Consider the following 27,750-nt stretch of genomic DNA (forward strand, 5'->3'; position numbering starts at 1 on the left):
GAGAAAGGCTTTCTTCAGATTTCATTTGAGATATGCATTGCACTGAGGATTGTAGCTTGACTTGTCTACTTTATGGGTTCTTCTTTCCCCTTTATTCCACCCTCCCTTCAAACCCCCAAACACTAGGTAGAAGAGAAAAAAGAAAGGAGAAAAGAGGTGACAATATTGTTTAATCTTCACTGTCAGGGTGTCTAATTTCTTTTTAACTCTTCACACATGACTCCTTGACAAACTGCAACAAACTCCATCTAACTACTACCTGACCAACTAGTTCCTTCTATCAGGGACATAGCATTTATATATCACCTGAAAAGTCCCCAGAGTTCAAATGTCACATACTCGAGAAAATTATCTGCAGCTGACAAAAGTCCCACCTCTGTTGGAACAAATCCTTGCAGCTGCTGTGGGCAGTGTGAAGCAGCCCCGTATCCCACAGTCTCTGTATCCCACACCCTCAATTTAAAGAAGCCAACATTCTCAGTACAGAATTAACCTCACATGATAGTAAACCTACAAAATGTATAGATGATCAAATAAGCTTAATATTTATTAACGGTTACAAATCTGTTACAATTTGATAGTGCATAATGACCTTTTAGACAGAGAAACTCTCGTAGAGGATATATGCCCTAAAGACTTTGTCCCTCCCTTTTTGGCCTGGGATTGGCTGTCAGAAAAAGTAATCATCACCTATGGCATACATAGTACATGCTAATTGTTTCTCCCTGGGTGAGGAATGCAACCCAGGACTGCCGGTCTAGCTTGTTAATTCTCAAATCTAATTTTAGGGAGCCAGCTCCTTTGTAGCCTCCTTTGGAGAACCAGAGGCTTGTGTTGTTAGCATGTCAGGTTTAGCTTGGGGTGTTAGTGTGTTAGGTTCAGAGCAGTGTCTTAGAGCAAGACTGGAAACATTCTCTCTGGATCATGGATTGGAAGATGCCAGCAGAGGAAATGCAGACAGGAACCATGGTGCATTTTCTTCTATGATGACAGCTGCCATCTGCCATCGGTTTCTGCTTGTGTTTTGAAGCTACACCAGTGAGTTTAGTGGCTTATGGTTGTCACTTCTCCATTGTAGAGGATCTTATAGAGCTGAAGAATTAGAGCTACTTAACAGAATCATCTAGGGCATTCCTCTGTTTTGTTCAGGAAAATTTCCCCTGTGCCTATGTGCTCGAGGCTCTTCCCCACTTTCTTTTATATTAGTTTCAGTGTATCTGGTTTGATGTGGAGGTCCCTGATCCACTTGAACTGGAGCTTTCTACAAGGAGATAGAAATGGATCAATTTACATTTTTGTACATGCTAACCGCCAGTTGAGCCAGCACCATCTGTTGAAAATGCTGTCTTTTTTCCACTGTATGGTTTTAGCTCCTTTGTCAAAGATCAAGTGACCATAGGTGTGTGGGTTCATTTCTGGGTCTTCAATTCTGTTTCATTGACCTACCTGCCTGTCACTGTACCAATACTATGCAGTTTTTATAACAATTGCACTGTAGTACAGCTTAAGGTCCAGAATTGTGATTCCACCAGAGGTTCCTTCATTGTTGAGAATAGTTTTGGCTATCTTGGGTTTTTTGTTGTTCCAGATGAATTTGCAAATTGCTCTTTCTAAGTCTGTGAAGAATTGAGTTGGAATTTTGATGGGGATTGCATTGAATCTGTAGATTGCCTTCTGTAAGATGGCCATTTTTACTATATTAATCTTGCCAATCTACTAGCATTGGAGATCTTTCCATCTTCTGAGATCTTCTTCAGTTTCCTTCTTCAGAGACTTGAAGTTCTTGTCAAACAGATCTTTTACTTGCTTAGTTAGAGTTACACCAAGGTATTTTATATTATTTGTAACTATTGTGAAGGGTGTTGTTTCCCTAATTTCTTTCTCCGCCTGTTTATCCTTTGTGTAGAGAAAAGCCTCTGATTTGCTTGAGTTTAGGGCATTCCTCTGTGACATTGAGATCATGTGCTGCTATTTATCAAGGTCAGTGGCCTGGTCTGGAAATAGGCATGCTCTGTGGTCACCTGTGACCATCATGAAGCCTTGAGCCTGGGATGTGGCTTGATGATCTGTGTTTAGAATGGTCAGAGCCCCAAGGGTGTGATGCTGGGCTGTTCAGGTTCTGTGGATTCATTGAGAGTGGAGAGTCCATTGTAAAATCATGGTGGTGAAGGTTGTGTGGTGCCCACTTCTGGTAAGCTGGTGACTGGGGGAAGGCCTGGCCTTCTGGTCTTTGGTTATTGCTAGCCTTTCTTTGGGGCAGTTTTTCATTTCTTTGCCCACTCACCCATTCATTCAGTCAAAATGCTAGTTCATACCGTGGATGTTTAACAGAACTTAGCTTATTTCTAATGTTCAACATAGTGGAGTTCTCTCTCTGAGCCACACTGAGTGAGTCCTGCTAGCTCCTCTCCTACGCCGTTGTCACCTGCCCAGGATGCTTCCATGGTGTTTTATGGGAAAGCACTCAGGCTTTCACAGTTGGAGTAGTCTTTGCTCTGCTCCTGATCTCTAATGACTCCTAGGGTGGCTGGGGTGCTTCCCTTCAGCCTGTTGTCTTAGTTACATTCTTGTACCTTGATAAAGCCCTCTGACAAGAGCAGGAAGGGATTATTCTGGACAGCAAGTGGAAACAGATACAGAGAAGGGGTTTATTCTGGCTCAGAGTTCAAGGACACAGTCTGTTACGGCTGGGAAACCAGGCAGCAGGAGTTGGAAGCAGCTGCTCACCTCATATCTGCTGTCAGAAGGCAGAGCGCTGAACACATGTTACTGCTCAGCCCCCTTTCCAGGAGCCTTGCAAGGGAATGACGTCATCCACTGTGGGCGCGTCTTCCCATTCCAGGTAATACAATCAGGTGTACTTAGAGGCCTGTCTCCTAGGTGATGCTAGATACTGACTAATTGATGACACCAGGGGTGGCAGTGACAGTTGTACCACTATTGCCCCCCCACTTACAGAGAACTGAACCCACAAGTAATGTGTTGCTAGTGCCATTTGAATATTTAATATCAGAGCTCTTTGTAGGAATGTAAAGTGTATTTCACAGAAGCGGCTATGGAGGTCACAGTTTATTTTGGCTCACAGTTTGAAAGGTTGTAGTCCATCAGGTGGTGAAGACACGGCCTCAGGAGCATGAGGCAGCTCATCACACTGTATCCTTAATCAAAAGCCAAGGGACGGAGGGCTCACTTTTAGTCATCCATGAACTTCAGCCCTGAATGGTGCTGCCCACATGCAAGAGCTGCCTTGGTAAACCTTTCTGGAAAACATCCTCATGGACGCACCCAGCTGTCTGTCTGTTTCCATGGAGATTGTAAATCTCCAAGTTGGGAATGAGGATGAACTAACAGGCAGAAAGCCTTGGGTTCTTACTCCAGCAACAAGGAGAAAAAAAGTGATGGAGAAAGTGGGGTTGGTGAATCCATGTGTGCCAGCCCCACCCACTGGACCTGGCTGGGTTTGCTGCCCTTTGAAGGTTCTCAGAGCTGTGCATACACCAAGCTCCTTCCGTAATGAACAGAAATCGGTGTTGTAGTTCATCCTCTGCTGAGGTGTAGAATGTGGCGTTTGAAGCAGCACCCAGGCAGGCAGAGGAGCCCGGCCTGTGTTGCTGCATCTGTCAGTCAGACGAGAGAACTTCTCCTCAGGTTCATTTCTGCACCACGTTACAGGGTTTAGTACCATGCTTTTGCAACAGCTTAGACTTGGGCAGCAGGGATTGGTGTAGCTCCTTTTGTGAAAATGTCCAGTTCACTTACTCGAGATGGATTCTGTGCAGCATGGTGTTATCGGGTCCCTAGCAGAGCAGTGATCTGAGGAGCTAGGCATAGCACCACCCCTCTGCTCTGGGTTCTCACTCTGTTGGGCTGCCTAGCTGGGTGAGGTGCAGGCCTCCTGGCCTAGGTGCAGGCCTCCTGGCCTAGGTGCAGGCCTCCTGGCCTAGGTGCAGGCCTCCTGGCCTAGGTGCAGGCCTCCTGGCCTTGCATGTGTTAGCTTTGATTAGTTGCTCTCTCATTGTCTTCAGCGGACATCCTCTTGCTTCATGGTTTTTCTTTTTTCCCTCCAGTCTGGTTCTACTCTTAGATTCAAGAAGTTGAAATCAATGGCTTTATATTCAGAGTTCTAAATTAAGCTACACAAACACTTTGGGCCTGGACTGAGGGTTTGGCATGGACTTGAGGCTGCTATTTTCGATATGCCAGAAGCCTTCTTGGAAGTTGTTCACTGTGGGCTCTTCTCCATTTAGGCTATGAGCTTGGGATCTCAGCCTGCTCTGATGGGGGTGCTGGGAGCATTGGGGGAGGGGTTCACAAGATCTGTAACTATAGAAAACCTGCCTAGGTGGTTCTAAGGCCCCGGTCACTTTGGTGAGAGTCCAGCTCTGGGGCCCCGTGCTGAGTGTGCTCAGCTAGCTTGGAGTTAGTTGGCCCAGTGCAGCTCGCTATGGAGCTGTCAAATCCAGGGGCAGGCCAGGCTTTTCTACCTGTGCATGCTGCTGTCAACATTTATTCTGGGCTTGAGAAGGCCATCTTTTTAAAGTTCTGTGACCAGGCATGTATTTCAGAAGAACGTGGGAGTCAGCGGTCTACTGACTGCACTGACAGCCCTCTGTAGTGGGGTTGCTGTGTATATGTATATGTAGAAGTGAGATAGTGAGTGTAGTGAGATAGATGCATATGTAGAAGTGAGATAGTGAGTAGAGTGAGATAGATGCATATGTAGAAGTAGAGTGAGATCTCTAGCATATAACCACTGACATGGACATCTTGCCACAGACCTATAGTAGAGTCAGTCACTTGGATCTGAGGAAACCGTGACTGGCTTCTGATCTTTTTGGTTTCCACATCAGGTGGTATACAGTGAGCAGATGACTTATATGAACATGTGACCATGGTAGGGTCACCTGTGACAGGTATTGGATGCCCAGGAAGTCTCAGTAGATCCTCATTGTTCTGGGTTCATGACATCTACAGAGGGCTTTACAGACGAGCCCTGGGACCTTGTCCTAGGGACCCATGTTCTGCCTTTGCGTGTTCCTTTGTTCTAAGTATGGCATAGACTATTTCACCATGTTCTTTCCACTCTCTTGACCTAAAGGAAATGCTGGGTGGGGCAGCTTGCAGACAGTGGTTGGTAAGACAGATCCAGAAATTAAATTCCCCAGTGTACATTCAATGTATTGTAAGTTTTGTCAAAGAAATAAGCACCCAGTTGCTGGCTGCAGGTAGAGTGAGTTGCTAGAAACTACAAAGATATCTCAAGACTGAGCCAGTGGAGTAGAATAACCTCAGACCCCAAGCGTTCACATTAAGCTTGGCTCTGACTGAGGATATATCTGTAGTCCAAACTGAGGGTGCTCCCTGGTATGGAGCCTCTATGTAGGGGTACATACCTAGCCCCTGGACCTGCTCCTTCTGCTTTGCCCCAACACGAGAACACTGAGCCACCTTCCGTCTGCCCTGCTGCTCCAGCAGGCACATGCTCTCTGCCCACACTTGGCTCATCCTTGATTCTGAGGGCTCTCCCTCTTCAAATCTACCCCTTCCGTGTGCTTCTTATATCCTCCACAGCCAGATCCCATCACACCTCTGTCTTCTGGAGAGCAGGATGTGACTGGTACCCCATCCTCTCACCCTTCAGAGCTCCTAGGTGACTCCTACTGAACTGTGCCAAGACCAGCACCATATTGCTCTTCATCCTGCCCCCTCCTTGCCTCTTTTTCCTTCTTAGTCTCCTCACCCACCTCTCTCCCTCCCTGGCTTCTAAATCAGCACTTTAGAGACCACCCCTGACCAGCACACTCCGCAGCTAGCCTTCCTCTCCTCTGCTGTACTGCCCTTGTTTTCTCTGTAGCTTTCAGCATGATGCAGCATGACACATCTTCCACCCGCACTTCTCAAAGGCCTTTTCAGGCCTGGTGGTGATTGTGGGTATTGCTAATATGGGGTCCAGTGCTTGGGTCTAGGAACACTTGGTGGCTGCTGTGGACAAGTGTGCTAGGGGAGTTGCCAGGTGCTGTGAGGAGGAGGGAAGAGCCTTCCTGGTCCTTATGTACCTTGAAGGTCTCTGAGTGCCAGGCTCAAATGTTCACAACGTCTTCAGTGGGGCTTCTTATCTGGGCCGTGTCCTGGCACATGCTCTGGAAAGGCCCTGCAGGGGTTACCATGGAGAAGGCCAGTTAGAAAGTGGGCACTGGAGGAGAGTGACATGCAGGGCACATACTGAGACTTCTCCCTCCCAACCCCGCCTACCTCCACTTCTTCACATGGGAAGAATGCTGCTCTATAGTACAATTTGGTCTCCTTGAAGAGTTCAGAAACTGGTGGGCAGAGGAGCTGAGATGGTGAGTTGCTTCCATTGAGGCCGGATGCCAGGCTTTTATACTCATTAATCTCTGGTTGAACCCTCTCAGGGTCATGTCTTGAGTTCCACTCTCTAACCAGGGCAGTTTAGGAAGGAGGTCTCGGCTTTAGTTAGCTGACACCTCTGCAGCCAGGTGCTTGAAGGACTGGAGCCATGAAGAGCATCACAGGGACCAGTGCCCACCATGCTCGGCTGACTATGTGGCTGTGTTGTCTGACTCACTTTGAAGAGCCTGGCAGAGCAGTACCCAGCAGAGGCTGACTACATCAGGTGGAATAGTGAATTGCAGGTTGATTTCCATTCTTATCAATGCACAGGAAACCACACCCTGCCCTTGCACAAAAATGCAGCTCTTAATGAGTTGGTTCCTTGGCAGTTTGTGGCTTGTGTAATGGAAGAATCATGGCATATTTGACGTCTCTTAGTTTTTGAAAGCATATTGTGGGCTTTTTATAGAAGCAGCAGAAATCACCACCTGAATTGGGAGGCTGTGTTGTGTGTGTGCTCATCTGTCTTCAGATCAGTCAGAGAAGGATACAGTTAAGATTGGGGAGGTCCTTTTGGGTGTCTTTTGCTTCTTGGGTCATTTGCCTCATCTTGCTCAGACATCTTGAGACCTTTTGGGGTGTGTCCTGCTGGATCTGAGGACCTCACCTTGTTGATATATAGACAGGGGGTGCTCATCTTCTTTCCTGGAAAGTTACATATGAGTGAAAGGCAAGTGTGTCCCAGGCTGTGAGCACCCATGCCCAGGGTAAGATGGGCACCAGGGCTCATGATACTGAGTTTGCCTTCCCGGTTTAATGTGAATAGCAATGACAGGGATCCCTGGTGGGGTTCTTAGCTGTGACCTCTGGGATGTTATATTACTCTGGGTGGATACAAGCTCTCCCTCCGGGATGAGTGAGAGAGGTTGAGCCCCTCCCTATAGCTGGTGATGTGTGTATTTAATAAATAGCCGTCTGTTAATTTTTCTGTTGAAAAGATCTTTGAAGGCAGGTAAGAATCTTTGACCATCGTGGTGTGAGGAAGGAGACGGAGAGGAGTAATGAGCCCTTTGCTGTGCATTTTCTCCTAATTATGCTTTGTGGCATTTTCAGTGCAAGGCTGACTTTTATGGGCTTAAGGGTCTGCCATCTCTCCACCTGGTGGAACCTTTTGTGACCCTCGAGGAACCTAACCACCTCTAGCTGCAGAAGTACCTTTATTGCCCTTTCTTAGAAAAGTAGTGGATGCTCCTGAATGAAGTCAGGAGTGAAGTCTGTAAAGGTAGATAATTGATAATTGGGGGAAGCAAGGTCCTGCAAGCCCCACCCCCGAGAGGCAGCCACCCCAGCTTCTTAGCTGTCCCTCCATTTCCCAGTGCATTGTTCATACTCTGCCTAGTTAATTACTTGGTAGACAGTCTGAGTACTGGTTGCACATGTCTGTGACCTAGTTTTTGTGCTCCATATGTTACACCAAATTTATTTTGGGACCTTATCCGTGAGATGCCGTATTTTGCTGAGGGTTATAGTATTTGTCAGGGACAGGCCTCTGCCCAGGCATATGTGACTGCCACAGGAGAGTTTGTACTATGTCACTTAGATACAGCCACACAGGGCATGGGCTGGTGACAGTAAAGGCAGCAGTATTACAGAGAGGCCCGGTGGGGTTGTTGAAAAACTAGAACATGGAGCCCAGCAATCGCAAAACTGAGCCGAGCATAGTAACTGCCTGTGTTACTTTTCCCTTGTTGCTGTGATAAAACACTATGACCAGAATCACTTTATGGGAGACAGAGTTTATGTTTGGCTTCTGGTTTCTGGGGGGATCAGAGTCTATCGGTAGGGCAAGGCATGACAGCTGCGGGCATGGTGGCAGGAACAAAGCTGAGAGAAGAGCACCACTTTAACCGTAAACATGGAACAGAAAGCAAACTGGGAATGGGATGGTATTTCCTGATAAACTCTCCAAGAGCACCATCAGCCAGGGCCAAGTGTCCAAATGCCTTGCACCAGTGTGTGCTGTTCAGGTTTGGAGCGCAGGCTGCAAGTGAAGTTGTAGGGAGACCTGTGCAACAGGAAGGGGGAGCCAGGGTAGCAACAGGTCTTAAAGAGGCCTGGGGATGGTCAGTTTTGGACACTGGTCTCAGGTGGCCCTATGGGGCAATGGAGATGCAATGGCCTTTGTTATTTCTGCTTCTCAGAAAAAAGCAGTGACTGCAGTCTTTCTCCCCGGGGGAATCTGTAGCCTGCCCGGGAAGATGCTCCCAGCAGATGCCTTCATCACCTGGGTGACGGCCGTGAGATGAAAATTTGATGGAATGAGGGCACAGGCTTCGGGGCTGCCAATATTTCACTCTGATTTCATCCTCCGCTCACCCAGCACGTACCTTTCTCAGGGAGATTTGGAATATGGATGTCTGAAGCCACACACAAGAGGCTGTGGTTGCTGTCCCTGGCTCCTCTCGGCGTGCAGGCTGGCCTCCATGATTGAAGGATTTCTTCCTCCTTTCCAGTCTCACATCCGCACATTTTCTCCTCTCCTTTTTAGACTTGCGCTCTCAAGCCATTGCTGATATGCATGCAGCATGAGGCAGTGCTCCTAGAACTCGGTTCTCCCTGAGCACAAAGTGCTGTAAGGAAACAGTCATTAAAGGGAACCATTGTGCTTGAGTCAACTCCTTGAGTCCTTAAGATCACACCTCAGGACAGCCCGGCTAGCTCAGTCGGTAGAGCATGAGACTCTTAAGATCACACCTCAGCTGGTGCTTTTTGACTCTACATAATCCTGAGATGATGCCACATCAAGGTTCAGGGTGCTTGGGATTGAGGCTGCGGTTTGGCCATACTTGCAGGGCTCAGCAGGCATAGTGGCATCTTGGTGATACGACATTTTTCACTCTTTAAAGCAAAGGTCTCGTGATTGGGGGAATGTGATCATCCAGATGTGGGGGAGGGAGCCATCTTGGCTGTGAATCTTTGGGGTCACTGAGGAGCAGCTGGCAGTAATGGGAGTCCCTTGAAGACTACATTTACTCATGGGTTACTCCACTGGCAATAGAGGACTTTTGATAAGAAATTGAGTCACACTGTTACACACAGTTTTGGAAGCTGTTGCGCCTTGGGTGTTAATCACAGTTGCACAAAGCTCCTATTCCTCCGTGGAGCATCTGTCTCCTTCCTCTACACGGCTTCGAAAGGCCAGGAACCTGGTTTTCCCCAGCGCCAGGTCTCTGGTAGATGTACTCCTTTTCTTTGTTGTTCTGTTCCCTATTTCAGGGCTTTGCAAATGTTCTCAGGTTAAAAAAAGTTCATGTCTGTTGCTAAAAAAAGTGCATTTCTAAAAAGCCTTTGTGGAATTTTAAGGCTCCAAGAACATCCCAGTACCGGAGACAGTGTGTTTTGTTCAGGGTTTTTTTCTCCCCTGCCCTCTCACCTACAATTTCAGCTTTCTTTTCTTACTCTGGTGGCAGCTTCATGAGCTGTGGTTGGAGCTTGTGTCTGTGGTCCCTGGTGGAGCCCAACAAGGTGGGGGCGGGGAGCATGATGTCATTGTGGTGATCCTGCAGACCAGGCTATAATACATACCTCCGGGGCCTTGGCTGTGCTGGGACTTGTGCCCACCAGCCAGATGATGCAGTTAGGACTCTGGCCTGATAAAGGGCATCAATAAGCTATTAGCTCAAGGCACTGAGGTCCCAGGAAGGCACCCAGTGGAGCTGTGGAATTGAAAGCTTTCTTCGAAACTTGCCATTTGTAACCAGGCTCTTCCAGGCTACAGGTTGGGTCCTGGCTGCCTCAGTTCAAGTTCATCCATCAGTCAGTCATCTTCCTTGTTCTTTGTCCTGCTGGGCCTAGTCTGGGTGCTGGGCTGGGCTTCGCTCACTAGAGGATCTTCAGTTGTTTTAAGATGCTGTGGAGATCTGACAGGCTGGTGATGACATCATGCTGATTTCCCCCATGTGACCATCCTTGCGTGCTGTGGGTTGAACCATGGTGTGACATCATCATTGCTCAAGCTCTTCTGATCTGTACTCCCAGTTTGTCTCATAGACAAACCCCAGCTACCAGAGGGACAAAGCCTACACTAACGACTTGTTTTCTGCTCTTCCTTCCCTCGCTGCTGGTGGCTTGCTCCCTGTGGTAGGGAATGGGGCTTTGCTCTGAATGAGCCCAAGGCCTCTCAGGAAAAGGAAGGTTCAGGGTGCCTTTGGCCTCCATGATGTTTAGTTTCTACCAGGAGTTGATGTAGCCAGGAGGAACTGAGGTTAGGGGAGGTCCAGGGAGAGGCCTAGGGAGGCCATTGCCTGCATCTGTGTGCAGCGGGCTTGATGGCACTGTGGTGTCCCTAAGGTGGGTAGGCCCTGTGGAGATGTATTGTGTCCCTTGCTGAAACAGGACCCCTGTGGGGGCAAGAGCTGCCCTTTGGGCTGCTCAGGAGGAGCATGGAAGCAGCCCCGGCCCCTGAAGCTCATCCTGTGGCCTTCCTGCGTGCTTCCTTTGCTAGCACAAGCAACGGTTGAGGTGTGTCCTCATGAACCTTGGAGCCCATGTCCACTTGGCTATCATTCATAACCCACTCGTCATAATTATTAGACTAGTGAAGGAACTGGTGTCACATTTTACATGCCTAACCTGGAGTCCCAGTACCCTTTCACTGCAGTGGAGGTCAGGCCACAGCACCCACTTTCCTTTGTTGAGCTGACTAAACACTGTTAAGTCTGGGACCGTAGCTTGGTATTAGAGCACTTGTCTAGTGTGCAGAGGCTTTGCGTTGGTTGCACCACACTGCAAAGTGGTGGTGAGGGGCTGAGTAATCGAAGCCCAGCGCTAGGTTAGTGATGAGGAATGATAAGCCGCAGTGGAGAACACTTGTGGCATCAAACAGGAGCCAGGCAGCCTGGCCCACACCACACAGAGGCTCAGTGGGCTACCCACACCCATCAATGGTAATCTCTGCCCTACTGTTAAATTACAGCCCAGGAGCACTTTATCCAAACTGGTGCCTATGAATGTGTCTCCTCCTTGTTATTGTATTCCATGAAGTGAGGTGTTAAATGGGCACCGACATTTCTTCTGTGTCATTGTTTTTAGTGAGGGTATTGAGTCAGGGTAGCCAGGTTGGCTTTGAGCTCACTGTGTAGCCTAAGAGGACCGTTGAACTTCTGATCCTTCTGATCCTACCTCTCAAGTGCCGAGATTGCAGGCAAGCATCACACCAGCTTTATTCAGGGCAGGACATCGATCTTGGGTCTACTATGTGAGTAATAAGCAAGCCCACAAATAGCTGTGCCTTTGGGCTCTGCCCCACTGGGAAGATCCTTGGGAAGTGTGTGCAGACATGCCCTGAGTTGTTCCTTGAAGCAGGCAGGCAGCTGCTCTGTCGACACCTGAGAGGGAAAGGGGGTGGGGAGAGAAGGGGGGATGGGGGGGGGGAGAGGAGAGATGTGGTTTGCCTGAGCCTCTCTCCCTGCTGAGTGAGAAGGTTTCTGTGTAGGTGCTGTATAGCTTGTGTTTCCATTGCTGTCTGTGGCACAAGGCTCAGCCACTGAGAAGCCACACAGAGAAAGGTGACAGATTGTGGTGTCAGCATCTTTGACTAAAGCACGTCTTTGGTCCTAGGCATGCTAGCCTTCCCTTCCTTCAGAGTGGGCCCTGGTTTTTAAAGAAAGATTTCATGATGAAACTGTGATTCTTTAGTCTGTCTTTCTTCCTCCCCCACCTGCCCCCTCCCCCGCTCTTATGGATGTGTCTTGTCTTATGTATCGTCTGCAAGTCCCCCAGGGCCTCCTGATGTAGCTTCCCTGAGCAAAGGCCTTCCTTTGCGTGACTCGGCTTCTTAGACATTGGGGTTTCTAGGTCAGCGCAGGGCCAGTGATGTCTGGCCTGTGTTGGTTGCAGCCTCTTTGGTGTCAGGGGACTGTTTTCCCAGTCTGCTTGGCACCTCTCACCCTTTTCCAGCCACCTACAGTGGAGCAGCAGGCCATTGCTTCCAGCCCTGACACCCACTGGGTCTGAGTACCAAGCATCCCCCTGAGCTTGTTGACCAACTTTACCTTGAATGTGTTGTGAGGGACTTTGCGTTTTGGACGAGGTAACAGGGGTCAGCATTTGAGGAAGACAAAAGAGTAAATAATAATTGGAATTATACATGAAACCTGTGGCTGGCTTGTAGTAGATACTGACTACCTCAGGCTACCATTTTTTGGTAGGAAGTGGCACACAGGGAATGCGAAAGTCCTGTGAGAAAAACCAGGGATGTTGGTTCATAAGGTGTGAGGGAGGCTGGGGGGATAAGCACCCTGCTGAGTCCCTCAGTATGGAGGGGCCTTGTCTTCCTGACCTATCCTGGGCCACCCTGGCTGAATAGCCTGTCTGGTTTCTTTCTGAGGATCCAAATATTCTGCACCTTACAATCTTGCTGCTGGTTCTAGCCATTGTCTATATTTTGTGTGTGTGTGAGAGAGATTTCAGGAAAGTAACTATTTCAGTAGATTAAAAAAAGATGAAAATCTAGCTTGACACAAGGTCAGGCCCAGGCAAGTCAGGCTCCTGCCTCAGTTTTTCTACATTGTGCTGAGAACCAGGCAGGACAGCCTTCAGGTCTGCTGTGGACATGAGGAAGGCCTGTATCTTGAGTGACGGAGGAATGGCCAGGGTGAGAGGTCCTCAGCATTGCTGAGTGCAGTATGCATTATACACCACAGCCTTAAGGCCAGAGAATGTGTGAACTTGGGCAACATGGGTGGCTGGTATGACCCTGCTTTTGTGGTCCCCTCTACCAAAAATGATATCTAGGGAATGTTTTGACTTGCTATGAGTTGTGGCATGTCTCCTCACATTTCCCATCCTCTATTACAGATGCTTTTGTGAACAGCCAGGAATGGACACTCAGCCGATCGGTACCGGAGCTCAAAGTGGTGAGTAGCATCCCTGGCCCGTGGGAGGGAGGGTTTGAGTATACAAGCTTGCCCATATGGAATTCTGTTTCCTGAGATCTATAGGTAGGGCATGTTCTGTCTGGGGTGTATGTACCTGGAAAAGGCTATCACTGGCCATAAGGAGCCCCAGCCTTGAGTGTGCCCTGCTGAGCCATAACAGCCATCTAGTGGGTGGTGGTTTGTGTACAAGACTAAGGCTTCCCTGCCCTACTCCATGCTGCTCTGTGTCTGTGTCTCACACATACACTACTGTACATACGCCACCAGGGATTGACCTGTCCCCTGCTGGGTATTATGACAGCCTCTGTAACGAGTCATCAGAAGTCATAAGTTTTTAAAAGTAACGACTGTTTATGCAATTACGGATTCTTGGTGTAAGTCAAGAGTTCTGTTTTTAATAAGAGCAACTGCTGGTAGAGTTAAAGCTTATAGCTGGCTTCTGTGAATGTTTCCCATTGAAGTTGTCTCTTAGAGGCCAGCTCCATTGCTCCCTTCCCAGCTTAGCTGGAAGGAGGGGACAAACCTTCTTTTGTGCACATCTGCACTTGTGCACGCACACACATATACGCACACACACTTCTGCTTCTCTAGTACTGGACTCCATAATATACCTGCTTCAGATGGTGAAGGCCCTCAGTTTGGGCCCACCCACGCCCTGTGCATCTTTCCTGGTATGTTTACTTTCTCTCCTCTCCCCAGTGACCCAGCTGAACCTCCAAGGTTCCCATATTCCTTCATCCTGTTGTCCCCACCTCAGTGATGCTGAGAGGATGGGATGAGGACGGGATAAGGACATTTGTGTCTCACACCTGAGATGGAAGTAAGCCGCTTCCTCCAGGACACTGGTGTGTCTCAGCAATGCCCCGTCCCCGCCATGAGGTTATCCACTTATGGAAGACAACTTGCCTCCCAGCCTTTGAGGTTTCTCAAGACTGACTCTGAAACAGCTGCATTGCCTGTCTTCTCTTGTAGCTTCCATAACCTGTACAATATATAGAGTGTTCTGGAAATACCTAATGAGCCAGTGTTATTAACAAGGACCTTTTCGCACAGGTTGGCCAGTTTCAGATACTCCTCCTAAGAAACCCAGGCACTGACTCCTCTGGTTCTAGATTCAGTGCCAATTAACAAGGCCACAGTGTTTTCACAAGGTGTTTATGAAGCATATACTCCACTGGGCATGCTCTGCCTGCAGGTTCCCTGTAATTATGGCCTTCTGTCCTCAAAATTACTCCATGAGGAGCAGGCCCTGTTGTCAGCTTATGTCACAGGTAAGGTTTGAGACATGAAAAGCTTACCCAGAAGCCATCTACAGTCATGCAAGCCAGCACTGCCTTGGAGAGCCTTCTGGTATATCTGTCCCAACTGTTGCTGTAGCCTCTGGCCCATGTGTCTATTTAAGTCAGAGCAGCGGTGGGGTGGGGTGGGGTGGGGTGGAGTCCTTCAGTCTCTCGGGAGCATAAGAGATGGCTGGGAACCAGATGGTATTGGTCCTCATCCTCCTGAGAAACTGCCTGAGAGTTAAAGGTGCTGCAGGTTGACAGGGCCTGGACAAGTTTAGTTTGGTTGGTTTGGGCTTTTTAAGAAACCATCTTATATGCAATCTTAACTGCCATGAAACTCACCGTGTGGCCCAGGCTAACTTTTTAATTCACCATCTTTCTGGTTCAGCTTCCCAAGGGCTAGAATAGATTTGTGCTGCCATGTCTGGTCTGGCCCACATAGTCTTATCAGCCAATAATAATTGAGAATTGTTGCTACCAAAACTTTATTTTCTGGTATATGGTTTTCTGTGGTGAGCATTGATGTGTCTAGCAAGTATTAGCATTTAAGGAGACAGCTTAGGGTTCTTCTAAATGTGACTTTCTTAAAGCTCACTTGAGCTCGAGGGCTCATCTGTGGTTTGAGGATGGCTAGGCGCTCTGCTGTGGTGGGCGCCCTCTTGTGGCGGCATCAGCAGGCACTTCGTTGTCAAGGGCACCTCAGCCTGTTCTTGCCTGGTGAGGATGCTCAGGTCTGAAGAAGCACTTCTTTGTTCCGTGAAGCATTTCCCTTCCCATGCCCACAGGGATGGTATTGTTTCTGCCCTCACACAGCACTCGAGACAGACAGGTGGCCCTTTAGGTCATCACTGTGGGACCCTCAGCCCTGCTTGGAAATGCAGCCGTGAGATGATGTCACTGAGTCTCCAATGGACCTTTTATGGAGTATTTCTCAGTGAGTCTTTCAGAACCCATCAGGACATACATACGGTTCACTGTTTGCTTCTGTGAGAGTTGTGGGCCTCTGCCTGGGGCTCTCTGAAGTCGTGCTGCAATTGCTCTCAGCACTGCAGATTAGTGCCAGGCCCCACAGGCTCCGTGCCTCTGCCTGGATGGAAGCAGTAGGCAGACCATGCAGAGGTGCCACCATCCATTTTGCTTATACTCTCACTGGGATTTTTAACTAAAAGGTTCCATTTTTACAGCAGATTCCTGCTTATAGTTGAGTAGAAAACACAGGATGATAGAGAATTGAGTTTATAAACGTGTATGCTCTGCTTCTTTTGGGAATACGACAGCATGAGGCACAGAGCCCTAACTGACAGCCTGCAAGGCAAGGCAGGGTGACACCTTCTCCTGCTTGAGATACCCAGCTCGGGCATTATCAGGGCACCACTTTATGCCCATGAAACCCTTGGACCCAAGCTGAGTTATTTCCTCTTCTGCAAGTGACATTCAGGAGCGGTTATCACAGTTTCCCAGGAGGGCCACATCCTAACAGATGGCAGTTTCTGCCAGTGTTTCTAGATAAAATGATGAAGCTCACAACCTATGAGATGGGTGCAGGAGCCAGAAAAACCTCTGCCCCAGCCCTGGGTGGGCGCCACTGGTCTGTTCAGGCATATGCCATACCATCGCCCACTGTTGCAGGCAAGTGTCGCTGGTGTCACCACACAGAGGAAGCCCAGCTGTACAGTGCTATGCAGGGGAACGTTTCTTCCGGGAAGAGAAAGTAATCTTAATTAAAATTTTCATTTCTGTGGCATATACTGGCTTGGATTTTCCCAGCTTGACGCTGACAAACAGCAGGTGCCCTTGAGCAAAAGAATAATTAATAGGCAGATATTCTCCAACTGTGGAGGCTCAAGGTAGGAAGATGCAGGCTGGCCTTGGAGGGGAGGCAGCATTCTTTGTGCGGGAACGGTCCCAGGTCTCACTTATACTCACTAGCATTTGTCAGGCACCAGCCATTCACACACCGGTTCTGTGGGGCGGTGCATCTTCCTTGGGCTGGGTGGCTTGGCAAGGCGGAGAACAAGATGAAGGAGACACAGTCTCACTCTGAGATCTGCTATAAACACTGTGTTGTGCTTCAGTGAGGCAGCAAAAGCCAGGGCCTGAGGGCATCTTGCTGGCTCCAGGTGAGGGCGTGGCCTTAAGGTGTGTCCTCTTCCACCACTGTGACAAGATATGGTGGTTGTGAACAGTAAAACCTGTGTTCATAGTTCTGGAGGTTGGGAATCAAAGGCATCTATCTACAGATTTAGGAGCTGGTGAGGACCTGGGGCTCATCTGCCCTGTAGATCACAGGTAGAGTCCCTGCTGGGCTACTTTCAAATGTACACTGATCCCATATGGACAGTGTTCCTGTGACCAGTCCCCTCTCAGAGCCCCACTCTCCAATATAACACCTGGGACCTAGGGACTTGAGCTTCCAGAAGCCAAAGGATGGTCCTCAGTGGCTGCGGTTTCTGAACAGAACCCGAAGGATGTGATTTCTGACCTGGCTGTTGACCCTGAGTGGGAGTAGGATTTGGGGCTGTGATCAGTTAGTGTGGAAGGTTCTGCTCTCCTGAGAGTTGAAGTCCATAGAGATAAGACTGGTAGCCAGGAAGTGGGAAGGCGAGTGGATGAAGGCAGCAAGCATGGTGAGAGGGCCAGGCCAGCCTGCAGGTGCAGGGAAGTCACACAGGCTGTGGGAGCAGTTGGGACTGGGGATTGATATATGATCATTGAGCAGAGTAGAATGCACAAGGCTGCTGAGTGCATCGGCTCCCTGGAGGGACGGTGTGAAAAGGGCAGGGCTAGGTGCCCATTCACCCACCCTTGCCTGCCAGGGTTATTTCCTACCCACTGTGATTACCTGGGCTGTCTTGGCCACAGCTTGTCTATGGTTTTTCTTCGGTTGTGTATTCTGAGAGACAGGCTTGCTGTCTCCTCTCATGGGCTCTGCCTCCCCTCCCCGATCCCAGTCTCTGCCTCCAAGTCTTTCTCATGCTTACCTTTTTAGGGTGGAACACACCAGATGGCCCTACCTACAAATGACCGTGTGTAGTGTTGCATCCCATGGAACCTTTCCTCCTTACTATAGGGAGGCATTTATCCTTGTGGACAGTTGAGCCAGTACACTTGTGCCAGATAAAGGGAGCAAGGGTATCCCCAGAAGAACCCTAAGTAGCCAGCACTATTGACCAGCTGTTTTGGGGTTAACTCCATCTCCAATAAAAGTAGTCACTGCATTCATTCTTGAGTGTCTCTCTAACATTTTGGCAGGGTGATTATGACATGTGCAAAAAAAATCACCTAACTGTTATCTTATTTTTTGCTGCAGGGAATTGTGGGTAACCTGGCCAGTGGCAAGTCTGCGCTGGTGCACCGGTACCTGACAGGCACCTACGTGCAGGAGGAGTCTCCAGAAGGTATGCTGTTCGGCAGATGCTTAGTTAGCAGCGTAGAGTTCAGGATTTCAATTTTCTCTTTAGCATATTCTAAATCATTGACGACCCCCATTAAAGCCATAAGGAAGCTACCAAGTAGCAAAGAGACTTAGGTATATGCTCCCTCCCATGGGGGTTTTAGCACATCCGCCCCAGCATTTTGACCATTGACCGTGAGGTGTTCTAGAGTACATTTCCACTGTAGAGCATGTTCTCTGGAACCTCGGGCCAGTGCTACCCCTTGGAGTGTTGGTCGGACATCACTCCGAACTGGACACTGACCTTGGGATGCTGCTCAGTCACGGACACCAGCATTTCTAAATACAATCCAGATCACCCCGCCACGTGTCTAAGTATGTTTCCTTTTAGATTGTATTACAAACATGTAATGATCATTTTGCATGTGAGTTAGGCATTTTATTTTTTTTTGCCATTAGACATTTTGATTCTTCTGTTGACATATCCATGTCTTATTGTGGTTCTGTTCCTTTTATTTTCTTTCTCTAAGTAACTTTACAACAGTGGTAGGAGGAAGGAAGCCCTTTAGTGCCCTTACTGCAAGCCTAGCCCACGAGCCACATCCTCAACTGTATTTTTTCCCCGTGTAACCTTTTGAAATCCAACTCTGAGACACTGAATTTCTGGTTCCTTCTTTTTCTTACTGGCTGTTCCATTCTTTGCAGATATGGACGCAGGTAACTATACATTTTCTTCATGCAGTGCTTGTCTCGTCCTGGAGAGAGGAGAGGCACAACCCTGTACTGTAGTGCTCCCTTTCCACGCTGTTCTGTGTCTCATCCTACTTTGTCTCATTCACCTTTTTCCTAAGTTCAGCATCTCACCCTGTTTCGTCCCTTAGCTGTCTTTTGAGTAGTAGTCCAAAGTAGCTTCACGTCTCCCCTGTAACACATGTTTCAGCCCCTTAACTCTTGTCCTAAAGACTTGTAGAACCATCTAGAAAGAACAGAATGCTGAGGGGCCTGCTTGGGGCTCTGCTACCTCCCTGCAGTATTTTTCAGCCATGTTTTTTTAAAGCCTCATGGCTGTCCCATCAGAGAAACGCCCACTTTTTCAAATCTCTCCGTGGAACGATGGTCTGGGAGGAAGAGGGGATCCAAACAAAGGTTTATGTATGAGACCAAATGGACAGAGGCTCAGGTTTGTGGGGACTAAAGACAGCGTGGAGGAGGGAGGAAGGTAGTGTCTTCCCCCAAGACCCATCCAGGGCTATGCAAGCACTTTCTTCATCGTGCCTGAGTGTGAATGATCACCACCGTCAGCTTGGCTAGGAGTCTGGCATGCATTGGACTAGGGGATTCCATATATGAGATCATCATTGAACACTTGGTGAAGCCAGCTACCAACTGGGTGTGCAGCCAACCCAATAGCAAGACAAGCATTTGCCTTTTTCAGGCAGCTCTGATTTGAACGTCTCCAGCACCTGAGCTAGGATTGCTAGAAGTTCCAGGTCAGCCTCTGGTTCTCTTGCTGTCACACTGTGGCTCAGAGGTCTAGCGGTTTTAGAGGTAGGTTGTGCAGAAGTTGCTGGTTCTAAAGGAAGAGGCTGGGCCACATGTACTTTTGGTCATTATTGTGGTGTCTGTCACTTTCCCACTAGACATTCAGTCTGTCCTAACATGACTGTGTCCGACTTGATTTATTTGTAGTGTAGAATATGGCATTCTATTTTGATCAACACAGGTGCTTCTTTTGAACATTCACACATCAGAAGTAAAAATTGTACCCTGTGAGATGACCTCATTGGCTGCTAACATCACCACCCCAACCCCCATCCGCAGAGTGAGAATATATCATCACATTGGCAGACACATAGCTGAGGACTCCTGGATCTGGGAGACAGAATTTAGGCTGGCTCTCACACCCTCCCCCGCCTACCTACATGTATGTCCTCTTTCTGTCTCTGTGCTTCTGAAGATCTGAGAGGTTGTTCAGTGACTCGTTAGGATGCAGGTGGGAGGGTGCAGCTCATGAGGATGGGTGTGGCTGGTGCCTGACTGGAACTTTGGGTTTGAAGTGAGCTCTTTCAACCCTCCAATGTCTTCATGTTGCAGTTACCTTCTGATTCCTCCTTTGTGACACTCCATTTTCTCTTGCTGTAACAGAAATCCCCTTTGCACTAGAAAGAAAACCAGTTTATTTTAGCCCACAGTTTGAGAGACTGAAGGTCCATGATTAGGCAGTTACATGTTTGGGGTCTGGTGAAAGCCTCATGGTGGCATCTTAGCTAGAGCTTGTATGACAGTGGACTGCATTCTGAGACAGGAAATTTGAGTGTGGGATAGGGCAACTTTTGATCTTTAGAAGAATCCTTTCTATTGAGAAAGAACCATTATCCTCCCAGACCTCCACTAATCCCTTCCGAGGACAGCATCTCCAGTGAGTAGTGTCCCTGCACTCTAACCCATCTGATAAAGGGTTCAACACCCTCCATTGTTGGGAAACAGACCTTTGGAGACACACTCAAACCGTGTCCAAGTCACAGAAATCCCCTATGACTGCTAGAGCAGTCAGTTGGACAACTGCCGCTCTGACATCGGCCATCCACATGGCTATTTCTGCCAGTCTGGGCAACTCCCTGGATTCTCCCCATTCGTGTCCATGGTGGCACAGGGTTGTTCCTCTGGTTGAATACATACATAAATATCCTTTGCTGTGTGTCCTAGTTAAGGTCTCATTGCTGTGAAGAGACACCAGGACCAAGGCAACTCTTATAAAGGAAAACATATAATTGGAGCTGGCTTACAGTTTCAGAGGTTCATTCCATCATAATCACAGGAGAAAGCACGGCGGCATGCAGGCAGACATGATGCTGAAGAGAGAGCTGAGAGTTCTGCATCTTGATCCACAGGTGGCCAGGAGAGAACCCCTTCTCCAGGCAGCTAGGAAGAGGCTCTCTTCTGCACTGGGCAGAGCCTGAGCATAGGATCTCAAAGCCCACCCCTACGGTGACACACTTCCTCCAACAAGGCCACACTTACTCTAACAAGGCCACACCTCCTAAGAGAGCCACTCCCTGGACCATGCATATTCAAACCACCGCACTGGGATCCTGACTTGCCCCTGGGGGGAGATTTGGGTAATGCGAGGGATAATGTGGTGAGGAGCTTAAAACAGAATGTCACTCCCCTAGAAGAGCTCCGCCTCCTGACAGAAGCATTTTTGGTGCAGTCACCCCAGACTGCCTTCTTCAGGTACTTCTCAGTGTTACCACACAGGGTGGCTCAGTTGTCTTATCTTGAGTGACACTGTCTTAGTTAGGGTTTTACTGCTGTGAGCAGACACCATGACCAAGGCAACTCTTATAAGGACTTCATTTAATTGGGGCTGGCTTACAGGTTCAGAGGTTCAGTCCATTATCAAGGTGGGAACATGGCAGTGTGCAGGCAGGCATGGAGCTGGAGGAGCTGAGAGTTCCACATCATCTGAAGGCTGCTAGCAGAATACTGGCTTCCAGGCAGCTAGGATGAGGGTCTTAAAGCCCACACCCACAGTGACATACCTACTCCGACAAGGCTATCCACTTCCTGGGCTGAGCATAAACAAACCATCACAGACACCTTTTTAGTTGGCATTTTACTCCATGAGAGAAGAGAGTTGACTTGAAAGCCTGGGAAATGTAGTTAAGAGAAAACACTTTATGCATTATATTTAATTCTACTTTTAATTAGTGACTTGGGGGAAACTGGTTTATCTCAGCAGGGAGTCTGTCATCCTTGGAAGGAGCTGAAAGAGTGCAGCTTTTGTATGGGTGGTCTTCTTTATATGTTCACGTATGAGTGAGTGTGTTTGTAAATGTATATGTTTGTGTGTGTGGAGGGGCGGGTGATGTATGATTGACACCAGAGTCCTAGGGCTGTTGTAGCAAAATTCCATAGACCAAGTGGCTGAAAGAAGAAGTAATATCCCTCGGTATGGCACCATACCAGTATACTCAGAACTATGGAGGGGAGGGCTCAGCTTCATCTGTTCCCTTGGACCTGGTTTGGTTAGCACTGCTGGCTTTAAGTCCCACAGGATAGGACCAGGCTGGATGTGACCCTCACACCTCCCTTTCAAAGCCCTATTAATAGCTGCTAATTAGAGCTGTGAACATGTTTGGGCTGTGTAACTTCAGATCCCTCTCGTGTGTTAAGTGCTTAGCATTCACTGTGTACCCTGCCTTCCCTCATACCCAGCCCATGTGTTTCATGGAAGTTTAACTCTCTGTGGGGAGAAAAATAAACAACTTGTCAGCAGCATGTGGGAGGTGTTGGGAATCATATGTCATCCCAAGCTCCTTACTGTGTCCTCCAGGGATAATAGGCCCTGGGCCCTGGGCAGCCCTCTCTGGGTGTTGCTGCCTCCTGTCTGGGAATTGTGGTCCTAGCGGGCTGTGTAGGTGGAAGGGCACTGAGGCTGTGGAAGCTTGATGTCCCAGTGGCCTCTGTAGGCGCTTCTGTAGGGCCGGATGGAGTAGATATGGCAGTGATCACCCCTAGCTGACACTTCTCAGCTCAGTCTGCTGGGTTGAGGTCGTCTTGTCTGCAAACCACCTTCTGTTTCCCAGATCAAGAATAAACAAACCAACATGCACTAAGTGGAGGGCAAGGCCTGCCTGCTGTAAGAGTCACTCACTGCCTGAAGAGGGAGGAAGGCAGGTCTCACTCCAAGAGTGACTGTCACTGGCTACAGCTTCAGGAAAGATGAGCTACATCTGAATGTGGCATGGGAGCACGTGGACCCGCTGTTCCAGGCCACATGGGCATGATTCATAGGAGACTTGTTCCTTCTGACATTGACTTTTTCATTCGTTGCTCATTGGCTCTTAATCTGTTGGAATTTGGAGACAGAAACTTGAAGGTTGTGGTTACCCTAGATGTGTTTATACCGACAGTAAGTAGGTGCCTGGCCAGGAGCTTGGTGATGGAGACGCACCTCCAGGGGGCCTGGCTCCACCTCTCTGCCCAGCCCCGTTTCTGTGCTCTCCTGGCTATCCTAGAAGTCTTAAACATAGTGGCCTTATGCACAGTGACCTCAACCATACAACAGTGAGGGTACACAAACAGCAGCCTGGAGATCCCCACATCAGGTTTCTTCTTTCTCCCCCAGAGTCAAAAAACAACCAATCAAAAGTCTGCTCCTGAGTCACCCATTTTGCCACAAAGTAACCCAAGAAAGCCAGAGTAGAGGTGGAGAATCCAAGGTGGATCTTTTGCTAGAGAGATGTGGGGCAGGGGGGATGGCAGGGTCTTTCCCACTGAAGCACTGGAGGGAGGTGGAGGAGCCCACAAACAATGTGTGCAAGGCAGTTTAAATTATTTGGGTAATGATGTCATGAGGAACCATCCGGGCATGCTCAGTAGGTATGATTTATTATGAGGACCCTTTTGGTCTGTGGATGTGCAGCAGGAGTATGTGGAGGGTTGATTCTCAAAGAGTGAACCGGGTCAGAAGGTCTCTGTTGTGAGCGATGCCCCAAGGAGCCCTAAATGATGCTGCCCTCTTCTGGTGACAAACTCCACCAAGCATTCCTCCACCACAGCTCACCCTGAAAAACCAGTGAGAGTTTGGGTCTTCCTTACAGAGCATGGGCTTGAGGGCTTATTGGCAGAAGTGTGATGACCCAGAGCAGCCATGCCCTTTACCCAGCATGGGTGATGGAGCACCCTTCCATGCACCATCAGCTCCGGAGATACTGAGGCCGTGTGCAACTAGAGCCGATTGTAAACAAATGGCTAGGAGATGTGACTGGACTCTCAGGTGAGGGTCCAGTGACCTAGTTTCCTCTTCCTTTGAGAGAGTGAGTATCAGCAGCCCACAGGCCCACCAGTGGCAGTTGACTCTTGGAAGAAGGCACAGCCCATCTGATAAAGGGCTCCCCCAAGCCCATCTGATGAAGCCCCCCACCCCCACATTAGAGGATAACATAATACAGCAGTCTCATAACGAACACCAGTAAACTAGACTCTTAGAGCCCGAATCACCAAAAATCTGCCAGTGCTCTTTGCTATGCCTGGCTAACTAGAGTATACAGATGGCAGGTCTTAACTCTTCATTCCTGAGAGAAGCTCAGAGCTCACTTACATGTATGTTGCCTGTTTACTTTTGATAGAGTGGTTTTGGGTGAAAACAGTCTGTGGGAAGGGAGTGCAGTCCACATCTTGAGAGAAAGAAACTAAGATATGTATATGTGTGTAGGGGTTGGGGAAGGGGTACTAAGAGAGGTGGGGGTGCTAAAAGGAAGGGAACAAAATGCACCCCTTAACCTGGGAGCATTTAAGAATGCAGTCAGGGTTGTGCACTCTCTTCACCCATCTCCTCCTATGCCCTGAAGAGGCTTGCTAATGCCAGCCATGACTGCCTGGAGCTGGATAGTCAGGGTTCCCAGCTCGTCTTGGCCGTTTAGCAGTCTTATGACATTCTTTCAGCATCTGATGAACACACAGAGTGACTTGTGTAGAATACTCAGAAAAATCTCAGCCTTTTTATAATGACAACCCTGTCACTGCAGAGCCATGGGTGGCCTCCTCCTGTGTGGGCCTCTCATATGTGGGTGCCAGGAGAGGCTCCAACTGTGCTCCTTCTGGAACCTCAGCTCCCACTGCTGTTCTCAGAGGTGTGGCTGGAGTTACAAGTGCTTTCCTCTGCTCAAGGACCCATTCACTGTTCTGGATTGGTCCACGTGAAACCGTCAGACAGCTTCAGGGCATCCCAGGCATCCCCTGAACGGAGGTGAGACCAGTAAAGACACACCTGACAACTAGGAACTTAGACCAGAGAACAAGATAGCAAGTGCTTGGTATCCTCTCCTGGGTCTAGAAGCTCTAGGGTCTTTGCCACATTCATGGATAGGCGGGAAGGTATGGGACTGTGGGTGCCACGTGCAGCCCCAGAGCACCAGGTTTCCCATGTGGGCTTTATTTGAGTTGCTCTCTCTCTGGGCTGCCGATGTCACATGCTACAGCAGGTTCCTGGTGGTCACTTACATCCAGCCAGCCGTTGTCTGAGAGTCCCTGTCCCATGCCTCAGTCTTGATATTCCCCCAAAGTGCCTGCCTGGACTGGTTTCCTAACAGATGTGTCTGACTAGCATCAGGCTAGTGAGGGTGTTCTTAGAAGCACGTGGATCTGAAATATTTTGTTAATGGATGTTTGCTTAGTCTCCTAGAAACAAATGCCGGGTAAACACCCAGCCTCATATTTCAGAGTTGCTAAAGCACATTTAAGCCATTGGCTCCAAGAACCTTTTCCAAATCCAGTAACTTTTTAAAAAGTCCAGAGTCAGAATCAGCCGGCCTGGCTTTCCACACGGCTGTCCCAGGAACCTACAGAGTTTAGCATAGCCATTATTGTTTTTATACTTTTGGAACGGGGTTTGATATGTTATGGACTGGCCTTGATGTCACTGTGTAGCAGAAGGTGACTTGAGCATCTGATCTTCCTGCTTCTGCTTCTCCAGTGCTAGGATTGCAGCCACTATCGCTGCACAGACAGTGGGCTTCTTCTCAAACTCTTTTGGATCCTCTTTGACATTTGAGCAAAACGAAAATCCATATAACCCTAATAAAACTGGAGTGGGTTTGAAATCTACCCGTTTACTTTTCTTAATGTGAATTTTACGCTTGCAACCTAGGGATTTTAGCAAAAGCAACCACTTACGGTTGGTTATCTCTGAACCTTGAGATCATGGGCCCACTGGTTAGTCGGTTCCGTAGTTCAGTTCAGTTGTTATTCTGGGCGGCTTGAGGTACTAACCTTGTCCCTAACAGGAATGTCCCCTACCTTACCTTCCCTGTTGACATCTTGTGTGTTGCATGCAATCTACAAGTCTACTCGGCATGGCACGATACTGCATAAGACAGGTGAAGGACACTCAGTTCTTTACTAGACTTTGGAAGATGTAACAAGAGAAGCATGCGCTGTGAACAAGGGGAAAGAGTGACAAAGCCAGGAAAGAAGAGGTTGGCCTGTTTCTGGCATCCGTGAGTCTGGCAGAACAAAATGTGTTTTTCAGTTGGTTGGCAGGAACTCAGTGGCTTGTCCGTGTTTTTATCATTACTTCAGCAAGAAGCCGAAGACTCACTGAAAGCTGGCCCAGGGCCTGAGGTTTGGTGTGTGCATCCAGGAAGCAGTTGTTTCCCCATCATTACATGGACCTGATTGACACCTGGCCAGGTCAAGTCTTCCAGCCCTCGAGCTAGGGTAGACCAGCTGGCACATGCTGGGCAGGATCAGCAGTTCATAGTCACTAGACGTGCGTGCACTTGGATGCTACTGGGCTCCAGAGTCAGAATCAGCCGGCCTGGCTTTCCACACAGCTGTTGCTGTCCCAGGAACCTACAGAGTTGAGCATAGCCATTATTGTTTTTATACTTTTGGAACAGGGTTTGGTATGTTATGGCCTGGCCTTGGTGTCACTATGTATGTAGCAGAAGGTGACTTGAGCATCTGATCCTCCTGCCTCTGCTTCTCCAGTGCTGGGATTGCAGCTGAGCATCATGCATGCAAGACAAGCACTCTGCCCACTGAGCTGTGTCCCCAGTCCACCAGCACAACCATTCTCAGCAGGAAAGACATAGATGGCTTCATACTTACAGTCCTGGGTATGTTTCAGGATACATTTTACCTCCCCAGGTGTGGCTTACACTGAAGTTCATCACCTTTACCTGCCAGGCATTAATTTTGGAATCTGTTATTCTCCAACCCCACACTAGTACTTGTGTCTGCTGTATCATTGCCCTTGACTTTGCCATCAGTGGGCAGCCTGCTTCCACTTTTAAGGTACCTCGTGGCAACAGCCTGCTGAGATCTAACTGGAGCAAGACTAGGTTCACTGATCAGTCTGCAGTTGGGGGTGGGGGTGAGGAATAGGGAACCCATCTAGAGTGGCTCAAATAGGGAAGGTAGGCTTCTCGACTTATGTTCCTAGAGCATGGACACTGATGTACTTAGATTCATGAGGCTCCTCCTTCTCCCATCTCTTTCCTGTCCTGGCCTTAACACTCAAATAGCTGCCTAGTTAGCTCTCCCAACAAGGTGCCAAGCATCTTGTTGATGCCTCTGACCATGGTGCTTGCTTATATCTGGTACAGAGAAAAAGTGAAATGTTTCTCACTTTTGCTTTTCAGTTCTTTGTTTTTCTTTTTCCAGCAAAATATTCAGAGATTGTTCTGATGGACTTTGCTCCGGCCGTGTGCTTTTTCTTTGAACCAGTCGGTATGTCTAGGTAATCAGGAAACGTTCTGGTCAGCTAGTCTCGTGGAACACAGTAGCGAGGTGTGCCTCACTCTTGGCTCCTGAACTGCTGTATGGAGGTAGAACCACTCCTGTGTCATATCTACAGAGTGGCGAGTGTTCTTTGAGAATGTAAACAATGGGCCTGTGTAGTGCATCTCATTTTCCTGCCACTCACTGAGCACTGTGTACATACGGCCCAAACCTGTCTCACATAGGCTCCAGCAAGCCTAGGTGGTCTGCTCTTTCCTGGACATATTTCCCTTCCTGGTCCACACAAGGACATGTTTGCTGCTTGTCAGAGCTACTGTGGGTGTAGGCCACAATACCCAGGGAGGACTGGGCCCAACACTGTGTAATCTCAGCAGTGAGCCTCATACTGACAGCAGCCTACATTGCGTGGCCGTAATGAGTTAGTGTAATTGATTTATCTGTGATTGGTCCAGACGTGAAAGGGAAACCAGATATAGTAGCCCTGCCTCTGTCTGTGGAGGTTTCCAGGGTGCACTGTGTTAGGATTCTTAGGTGG

At 48.7% G+C, this 27,750-nt stretch overlaps 1 protein-coding gene across 11 annotated transcripts in view; it reads left to right on the forward strand.

Annotated features, from left to right (window-relative positions):
* The window catches only part of Agap1 (ArfGAP with GTPase domain, ankyrin repeat and PH domain 1), a 445,290-nt gene that overhangs the window by 138,183 nt on the left and 279,357 nt on the right, over positions 1-27,750 (forward strand). For 7 of the 11 annotated variants that reach the window (XM_031368366.1, XM_031368369.1, XM_031368360.1 and 4 more), the window contains exons 2-4: positions 13,210-13,268; positions 17,883-17,970; positions 18,672-18,683. In XM_031368366.1, coding sequence (XP_031224226.1) covers positions 13,210-13,268; positions 17,883-17,970; positions 18,672-18,683 — 159 coding nt within the window. The remainder of the gene's footprint in view (positions 1-13,209; positions 13,269-17,882; positions 17,971-18,671; positions 18,684-27,750) is intronic. The other 4 variants (XM_031368368.1, XM_031368370.1, XM_031368367.1 and 1 more) reach the window with 1 other exon arrangement.

The sequence above is a fragment of the Mastomys coucha genome, unplaced genomic scaffold (assembly GCF_008632895.1).
Source record: "Mastomys coucha isolate ucsf_1 unplaced genomic scaffold, UCSF_Mcou_1 pScaffold14, whole genome shotgun sequence".
Lineage (NCBI taxonomy): Eukaryota > Metazoa > Chordata > Mammalia > Rodentia > Muridae > Mastomys > Mastomys coucha.